Source organism: Rutilus rutilus, assembly GCF_951802725.1.
Source record: "Rutilus rutilus genome assembly, chromosome: 19".
In the NCBI taxonomy this organism is placed as follows: Eukaryota; Metazoa; Chordata; class Actinopteri; order Cypriniformes; family Leuciscidae; genus Rutilus; species Rutilus rutilus.
The window spans coordinates 12,951,169-12,959,681 of record NC_140232.1 but is presented as its reverse complement, the minus strand read 5'-3'; the positions used below and the strand labels follow the sequence as shown (position 1 = coordinate 12,959,681).

Sequence of the window (8,513 nt, the reverse complement as noted above, 5' to 3'; positions counted from 1 at the left end):
GGCATTTTGGAAGAAAGAGGAGTGAGGTTAAAAACAACTGCGTGAGGAGTTTTTAAAAAAAATATTCTGAATACTGATCAATGTTATAATAACCCATAAAAAAATTAAAACTGTTTTGTAAATAAATATTTATTTAGAGCTGAAATGAACACAGCACAGAACCAAAAAGTGTTTCTGAAGAAAAAAATTTATTACAATATTTTGCAGTCATCAAATCATACAGAGGAATCACTGTCAGAATGAATAAGAAGGAAGAATAAACTGCTGATGATCTAGGTTTATGCTAAATAAAATAAAATAAAAATATATCAAATATATTACATATAAGACTGCACAAATTTAGTTCCAATATATGTTTTATGGTAAATAAGAGTAAAACAGAAATAAAGAAATGACTTAAGAGTACCCTGCAGACCCAGATCCTGACTGATACTTATTAGTAACAATGACTTACAATAATGTGTTCTATAACTTTAAATGAACCCATGTGCATGTTAATCCAGTAGAAGTACTGTAAAAGAAGCCAGCAAGAATGATAATCTCTACATCTCTCTATATAATCTCCATATTTTATACATCATTATATCATCATCATCAACATTCAATAAAAAATTGTGAATTTCAAACTAATTTATTAGATTTGTTGTTATTGTTTTTCTTTTCCAACATTGTTTTCATTGTTAAAAATGAAACATCACTGTAAAGTTCAGAAAGTGAGTTCTCCATCCATGAGTCAAGTTGAATCCTCATCCAGTCAGTCTGACCTGTAATTTGTGTGATTATTATGTAACTCAGATTTACAACAGTAATAATTTATTTTATAATGACAAACATTTTGAGTTTTCAAAGTGTTAATTAAACACTTACCATTATTAAGATGGTACCAGGATCCTCCCTATCAAAATAAAAAGTGATTAATAAAGAACTTTAAAAGAGACTTTATGTATAAACATAGATGAGTATCAGTTTGATCTGCTCTCATCTCCACTGACCTGTTGATTTCTTCTTGTAGTAAATGAGTCCAGCAGCTGCTAGGATGATTCCCAGCACCAGACCAGAGGATCCAATGGCGATTTTATTCCTCTCAGACTCAGGAAGAGAGGGATCTGTGAGGTACAGAATCCACATTTTATTTGAACATTTGCAGTGTTTAATATTGGCTTAAAATGTGTGAATGTAATTACAGGAATTATACTTTTGTTAATTCAATCTTAATGTTGTTTGTCAAAATATGTCATTCACATAAGTCTTATGTGAGGGATAAATGTTTCCTCTTACCCCAGTCTACGATGAGGGGTTTAGTTAAGCCGGCATGCTCCACCACACAGGAGATCTTCTCTCCAGATTTGGGAGTGTACTCCAGGTGAGAGTGGATCTGGTAGTACCAGTCTCCGTTAGGCATCTCCTCAGTTGAAGTCACATCAGACTTCACAAGTATACCGTCTCTCATCCAGGAAATTTGGATCCTCTGTGGGTAGAAGTCGTAAGCGCTGCACATCAACACAGCTGGATGTCTGCCATCATCATGAGTCACTGAACTGAGCTTGACATTTGGTGGCACTGAATCAATAACAATAACATATTAATTACACATCCCACAATAAATATTGTGATTACATGCAATGTGTACTACAATATAAAAACTTTCATGAATATTATTGTGTGTGTTTGAGAGTGTATTTCCAAGGGCAAACAAAACTTAAAACATAAGCCATTTTTATTTTGACATTTTAAAATGTTAGTTAAAAAGTTTAAGGCATGTCATGGTGTTTTCATGATACAATTTTTAAAAATAGTAAAAAGAAAATGAGCAAACTGTTGTTTAAAAGTATCTAGTGTAAGCATTTAAAAGAAGTGTTTTGTGTGGGACAGGAGAGATCAGAATCTTGTGCTGCTTACCTGATTTACCAGTGATAGTGCTCTGATCTATTTCAGCATTATATTTGCAGTATCTCTCCAGCTCAGCTCTCTCTTGCTGCAGAAGGTTGGGATCGTTGTTCCAGTTTCGTGCATTATATACTCCATGTTCAGTGTACCCCACATACTCCCCCACAGTGCTGTTGAACTGTATGTACACATCTTTATTGAAGATATAGTTATCAATGAACACCATGTCACTGAGATCATGGGAGCTCCAGATGCATTTGTTCCACCGAGAATGGTAGTATCCATTAGCTAAAAAATAATGTTAAAGCAGTTTTACAATTATGTCAGATGATTTCACATCAACCACAGAAAAACAGAAGGACTTAGATGCGTTAGTCAGTTATTGCATTAGTGAGTTGTCTTTTCTATTACTAACAATTCCAATAATAATTAATAATTAGAAGATTATTTTTGTCCTTATTTATCTATCCATTCTGCATTACGCTATTTTATTTACCTGCTCCAGTGAATGCAGACAGCATCAATATAAGATGAAAACTCAAGACCTTCGGCAGTGACATTTTCTCTCACTGTAACAGTCCCAAATGAAGAGGAATCCTGCAATACATTATGTGAATATCTAAATCAACCAGCCAATCAGCTACTACACATATGAGTGTCAAGTGTTGCTAAGCAGTATCCTGTTTTATTTTAGAACTAAACACATTACATGGCTGTATTTTTCAAGCATCTCTGCTAATTTTATTTTGACATATTTTAACTTTTTTCAAGTTTATAATTCGTTTTTTAAAGTTGGTTGCAACACTCAAATACAAATCTGACAAATCTCTACAGGAACTTATCGAAAGCAACAATTATAATGGCCATTTCAATTATTTACATCAAACTGTTTTGCTTTCTGCATTGTTATTATTATGTGTAAATGAAAAGAAAATAGGAAGAGGTCCCTGATTATACTGATTGTAACAAGGTTGAAAATTGTTGCTGTAAAATTCTATTTCACTGCCTGATGGCAGCTACAGATGCACAAATACAATGATGAAAATTCATTTGTTTTATAATGTGGTACCAATTGTCCTCTTTTGAAGTTTGGTAGCCTACATTAAAAATCAGTTTTCAGTACATTTCAGTACTCTATATTTATTGCTACAAATTTCATCCCTTTCACTCTTCCTCTCACCTCTTCTTCTGCTATTTCCACCTCTGTTGACTTGCACTTTTCTCTCTTCCACTCATTTCCTTCCCTTTTCATTTTTCTTATTTCTCCACTTTCCTCTAATGTTTGTTTGCATTGGGAATTCACAGATGACCTCCCTCAACTCCCTTAAACTTAACTAAAATTTGAATTGTTGTGTTAACAGTTTAGTGCATTTCCTTCTTATGCTTAAATTAATAATCTAACTATATCTGTTTACATTTTTAGATGAATGTGTTTTTGTGTGAGAAAAATATAAAATCAATTGAGAAAAAAAAACACCTTTGCAGCACCTCTTCAAACTGTTAGTGTATTCATTGTTTTATTATTATTAATCTCTTATTTATGAGCAAGCATCACGCCACAACCATGAATGTTGAAGAATTATTTTATTGAATAGAATGTTATGGATGAATAGGGAGAAGATGAAGGGAAAGGGAAAATGGGATGATTGTCATGTTGATCTGGGCGTCTGGTGTTGGAGGCCCGGAGAGACTAGGCATGGGAGAATCATCTCAGTTATAGTACGAGCGATTAGGGTCCCCTGATGCAACTTGGAAGGAGAAAAGATTCCCAAGGAAAGAAAGAACTGATAATATTTGTACCTTGAATACAATGTCACTTTGGATAAAAGCGTCTGACAAAATTTATAAATGTAGATATTGGCTATTATATTTCTATAGGTCATTCTAAAATATCTTGTTGTTTTTGTTCCTCTGGTCAATTCTATTCTCAGCTGTTCCTCTGTCTGTCAAAACATATAGCCATGTCTGTTGTTTTATGGATGACACTATCTAATAAGCTTTTGAGGCTACCTTGCTTTGGGACAGATATATAAATGACAACACAATATAAAATCACATGTGAAATCAAAATGAAGAATCTTTATTTGGAGTGTATGTCAGAAAACTTACAAGACCCTGTAAAATGTATAACTTGATTACAACAATGATGGAAAATTTCTAAATTTCAAAGTAATTTATACCTTATTTTCAAGCACACCTTACCACAATTTTTAAAAATGTCATAATGTTTGTGGGAAAAGATTTGAATTGATCCAGCAATGAGAAAGACAATGAGCGCTCAACCAGACAATAAATAAGCTTTTATTCAAATTAAAAGTTCAAACTCGAGATATCACTCTGGATGATTTGAAAATGTGATGTATAGGCAAAGAGATCGACTATCATTTTAAGATTTTTAGACATCTGTATGTAAGTGTATATGGTGTTACATTTCAAGCAAAGATGTTGCACATTGGTGCATTATTAGAAATATCAGGAAATATTAATGTTAAAGATTACATTGATATAGATAGATAGATAGATAGATAGATAGATAGATAGATAGATAGATAGATAGATAGATAGATAGATAGATAGATAGATAGATAGATAGATAGATAGATAGATAGGCATCTAATTACGAGAGACAGAATGATGCACAGTATTATTGTTTTAAATTCCACTGGTGCCAATTGAAACAGACTTTATTTGCAGGGCCTGCTACACACAATTTCTTTTCAAAGAATGCTTTCATTTCAGGGATGTCAGTTGCAGTTGTTTCCTTTAATGAGGAAGAATGTTCCGGTAGCGACTCCCAGCAGTCCCAGAGTCAGACCCACTCCACAGAACACAGCTGGACCAACACTGGGGAGAGCAACGTCCACGTCTAGGATACACACACACAGCCATTTTGTTTATGCATTTTTTAATAATGTAGACTTTTTCAGAGTTGCACTATGTATATGGTTTCATATGTATATTTTAGGCATAATTAAATAAATTATGTATAGAAACAACTGGGGAAAAAAAATTATAGAAATCTAATAGTCCAGTGATTCCAAACAAAACACACACTCACCCCATGTTTTGGTCTTAGGTTGTTCGAGAGATGCGTGGTTCACAGTGCAGCTGTAAATGTCTCCCTCTACAGGTGTGAACTTCAGACTGGAGAAGATGTTGTAAGTGCCGTCATCATTTGGGCGATACTGACTTAGACTGTCTTCTTTTAAAGCCTCGTTGTTCTTAGTCCATGAGACTCTGACAGGAGGAGGGAAGAATCCAGTCACGTGACAGATGAGGATGTTTTCATCATTCAGCTGCACATCATCCTTAGCATAGATGGAAGCCTGAGGTTTGTCTGTGAACACGGGGAAATACATTGATGCTGTTATCATTTCTGAGAGACAGTTTTTTCTAAACAGTCAACTTTAGAACACTATTAAACTGATGTATTTGTATAAATATAAATATAAGTAATTAAATAGTTGTAATTCAAATGCATACCAACCCATTTTCTCTTGTGGATTTTTATAAGCCTTGATAGCGACATCTAAGTTCGCTTTGCAAATTTGCATCACAGCTAAAGCTTGCTCATAGAGACCAGGGAAGGAAGAGTGTTCTACAAAGTCAGGAAGAGCATCTACTGCTACTCCTTTAACAAAGTCTGCATAGTATATTTCCTCTCCGTCTAGCCCATACATAAATTCTTTATCTGTATTAGAGCATCCACTTAAATAGAAATGTTCATGCACAACTGAAAAAAAGGGGGAAAAAAACAGTATTAGCTCAATATAACAACACATTATTTTCAATCTAGACAAAATACTGTACATGAGAAAGGTTAATATGGGATTATTTGAATATGAGATGTATTCATTTGATTGCAAATGAGAACAAAATAATTTTTGTTAATTAAAAATGCCATAATTGTATGAGCTGTAGATTTTTCTGTCTCAGCCTTGTCTGATTACAGAATATTATACTATTATTATAAATTAAATATTAATACAAAACAAATATTTTCAAGCCATACTCATTTAAACACTAGAACAGCCTTTTATGAATTATATTATCAGTATTCCTTGCATACAGTTAAAGATTATGAAAATGTTAAGTGTTTTAAGTTGTTATGGTTTTTTTTTATGAATCTAATGACTTACCTTTATTCTGTGAAGAAACAAGAGCGACAAGCATGAACATAAACACGTAGAGCTCCATCTTTCTCAAAGCTTAATGGGACAAACACTACATAAACTCTTTTTTTGTTTGATGATAGCAGATCTTTACTCCGCCTTGTGGCTCATGTCACAGCCTCATAATCCCCTCAACCAATCAAAATCGTCCCTAACTCTGATATTCTTGTAACTTGGCAAAATATATATTTTTCCTGTTTTACATTTACAAACAGTTTGTTATGTATGACTTTTCAGTATACAATTGCAATCTTTTTTGTTTTGTATTTAAAAAACTGGTTTACATAATAATCTACTACATAAGATACTATAGCCTATATGTAAACGCACAACGGTTCATACAAGTAATGCAGTGATACATGGATTACTTTTGAGGGCAGGAACATTTTAAATAACCTTGTTTGTGCATGATTGTGTGGTTTTGTGCATGAGAACTGAGATATATCAAATAAAAAGTGTCCAGGATATGTTTGAAACAATACTAATCTGCATGGGGTTTGCATGTTCCCTTTGGGTTTCATCTGGGGGCTCTGGTTTCCAACAATACAATGACTCGCAGGTGAATTAGAGAATATAAATTGCCTGAGTTTGAATGTGTATGTGGGCCCTGTGATGGACTGGTCATCTGTCTGAGAAGCTGGTTAGGCTCCAGCATCACTTTTACAATATGACAAGATGACTGGAGAATGGATGGATGGACTAACACAAACTCTAAATACAATAGGTAACCTATGTATTTCAGTCTTAAATATAATTTTAATGTAATCACCATAAATCATAGCAGGTAAAATAATCAAACTTCAAAATAATTTTCTGCATGTGTTGCTTTTGCTTTTGTGCAAAACCATTTTATTTTTTATTTTTTTGCAAAACTGTCTTAGCCGTTGCAACACTGAAAACCTTTTAAATCCATCAGTCAGTTTACAGTTTTTTTTTTTTTTCAATTGCTTAAGCACAATTTTGAAAACAGGGCCCGGGTTTTCAAACCCCTTCACACAATTAGCACAACACTACACCAAAGTAGCACAGATCATTTGCAAAATGGAACACTTTTGTCAAAACTATACAATATCTTATAAAAACCTTATTTTGTTGTCATAACATAAACACAACCATCATAAGGTCAAAATAAATTCACCAACACCACGACACCAATTGTGCAGACTAATGAAAATATTTATTTCTTTTCATATACTCAAGTCAGTCAATACTGAACATTTCAACAAAACATTCATAACAAAATATTTTCCAGTTTTCATACAGTTTTACAGTATTGTTGAAGACAGGTGAACTTACCTGTTGCCCTTTATATTGCTTACTGTAAACCTGATTGGTGTGTCTACAATTAAGCACCAGTGTGTGTGCACATCTGGTGGCTGTGTTTAACCAATTGGTTCATGGGTGTGTTCATTTGAAAGCCTTTGCTTTGAAATTGCAAGGAAATTACATCATGATAAATTTCTGTGTCAAATGCATGCAAGTGTGTTTAGTGTTTTGCAAATCACTGTGTGTAATGTTTTGCAAAAAGTGTGAAGCTGAGCATGTGCTTACAATCGTGCAAATATAGGCCGGTTTTTTGCTCCTTGAGTGTAAGGTTTTGCTAATTGTGGGAAAGTTTTAATTTTAGTGTGTAAGCAATTGAAAAAAACTGTAATTTGGATCAATGGCCACTAGATGGCATTTTTAATATTTACCATGCATTATGGTTCTTTACATCTTATGTTACCTGTCCCCGATCCCTGTGTGTCAAAATCTGCAAGCCCAGATGAATTATGTAGTTGACACTAACAGTTCAGTGACAAAAGAGCTGTCTAATGTCTAATGATCTAGAACAATTTCAAGAATTTTAAGAACCAAGAAGAGAGGCCTTCCTGTACAATGCCTGCAATGGCAGCATTTTTTAGGTTTTAGAAAAAAATGCTAAACCTCATTCAGTGATGCTCGATATGTGCATTTGCTGCTATCAATTACCAGGAATGTCTATACCATTTAAGAAGTTATGAGTGAATTAAAGAGATTTTACCCTTTATCACATTAAAATGTCTCATTGTGACTGGTACAATGGTGCTATTCCCAAATCAACTAAATAAGCCATAATAAAGACATAACATTTAAATTACAATAAAAAAAATCCTAAAAAATTAGGAAAACCCTGAAGGGGTGGTGTGTTCTGGGACAAAGCTGGCTAAAAAACAGGTGACATAATGGCAGCACTGTAAGGCCAGAGCCTAACACCTCAATGACCACTGCAGTAATAGAGGATTCCAAGTAGCTGCAAAATGATAGTAAATTGTACCACAAAAAATCAAAATTACAACTTGATCAGTAACAATTGCTTCAGCCATAGTTCTTAAAGGGATAGTTCACTTTGAAATTAATTTTTGATATGTTTTAGCTTACCTCGAGGGCATCCAAGATGTAGGTGTCTTTGTTTCCGCAGTAGTTTCAATTTTG

At 33.7% G+C, this 8,513-nt stretch overlaps 2 protein-coding genes across 2 annotated transcripts; both read right to left on the bottom strand.

Annotated features, from left to right (window-relative positions):
- Positions 1-169: 169 nt before the first annotated feature.
- LOC311277954 (H-2 class II histocompatibility antigen, E-S beta chain-like) lies at positions 170-2,500 on the bottom strand. The gene is made up of 6 exons (XM_084388459.1): positions 2,384-2,500; positions 1,900-2,175; positions 1,279-1,560; positions 993-1,106; positions 868-895; positions 170-764 (listed from the first exon to the last, which is right to left on the bottom strand). The coding sequence occupies exons 1-5, from the start codon at positions 2,445-2,447 to the stop codon at positions 873-875; spliced, it is 759 nt and encodes a 252-aa protein (XP_084244585.1). The 5' UTR covers positions 2,448-2,500; the 3' UTR covers positions 170-764; positions 868-872.
- Positions 2,501-3,946: 1,446 nt separating this feature from the next.
- On the bottom strand, positions 3,947-6,161 carry LOC311277957 (H-2 class II histocompatibility antigen, E-D alpha chain-like). The gene is made up of 4 exons (XM_084388462.1): positions 6,027-6,161; positions 5,375-5,620; positions 4,946-5,224; positions 3,947-4,753 (listed from the first exon to the last, which is right to left on the bottom strand). The coding sequence occupies exons 1-4, from the start codon at positions 6,082-6,084 to the stop codon at positions 4,632-4,634; spliced, it is 705 nt and encodes a 234-aa protein (XP_084244588.1). The 5' UTR covers positions 6,085-6,161; the 3' UTR covers positions 3,947-4,631.
- Between the last annotated feature and the right edge of the window lie 2,352 nt (positions 6,162-8,513).

Coding starts and splice junctions, on each gene's coding strand:
- LOC311277957 (XM_084388462.1), bottom strand. CDS start 6,084: ATGGAGCTCTACGTGTTTATGTTCATGCTTGTCGCTCTTGTTTCTTCA. Junction 5,621..6,026: donor TGTTTCTTCACAGAATAAAG/GTAAGTCATTAG, acceptor CCTTTTTTTCAG/TTGTGCATGAACATTTCTAT. Junction 5,225..5,374: donor AAATCCACAAGAGAAAATGG/GTTGGTATGCAT, acceptor CCGTGTTCACAG/ACAAACCTCAGGCTTCCATC.
- LOC311277954 (XM_084388459.1), bottom strand. CDS start 2,447: ATGTCACTGCCGAAGGTCTTGAGTTTTCATCTTATATTGATGCTGTCT. Junction 1,561..1,899: donor CACTATCACTGGTAAATCAG/GTAAGCAGCACA, acceptor TTATTGATTCAG/TGCCACCAAATGTCAAGCTC. Junction 1,107..1,278: donor ACCCCTCATCGTAGACTGGG/GTAAGAGGAAAC, acceptor TGTACCTCACAG/ATCCCTCTCTTCCTGAGTCT.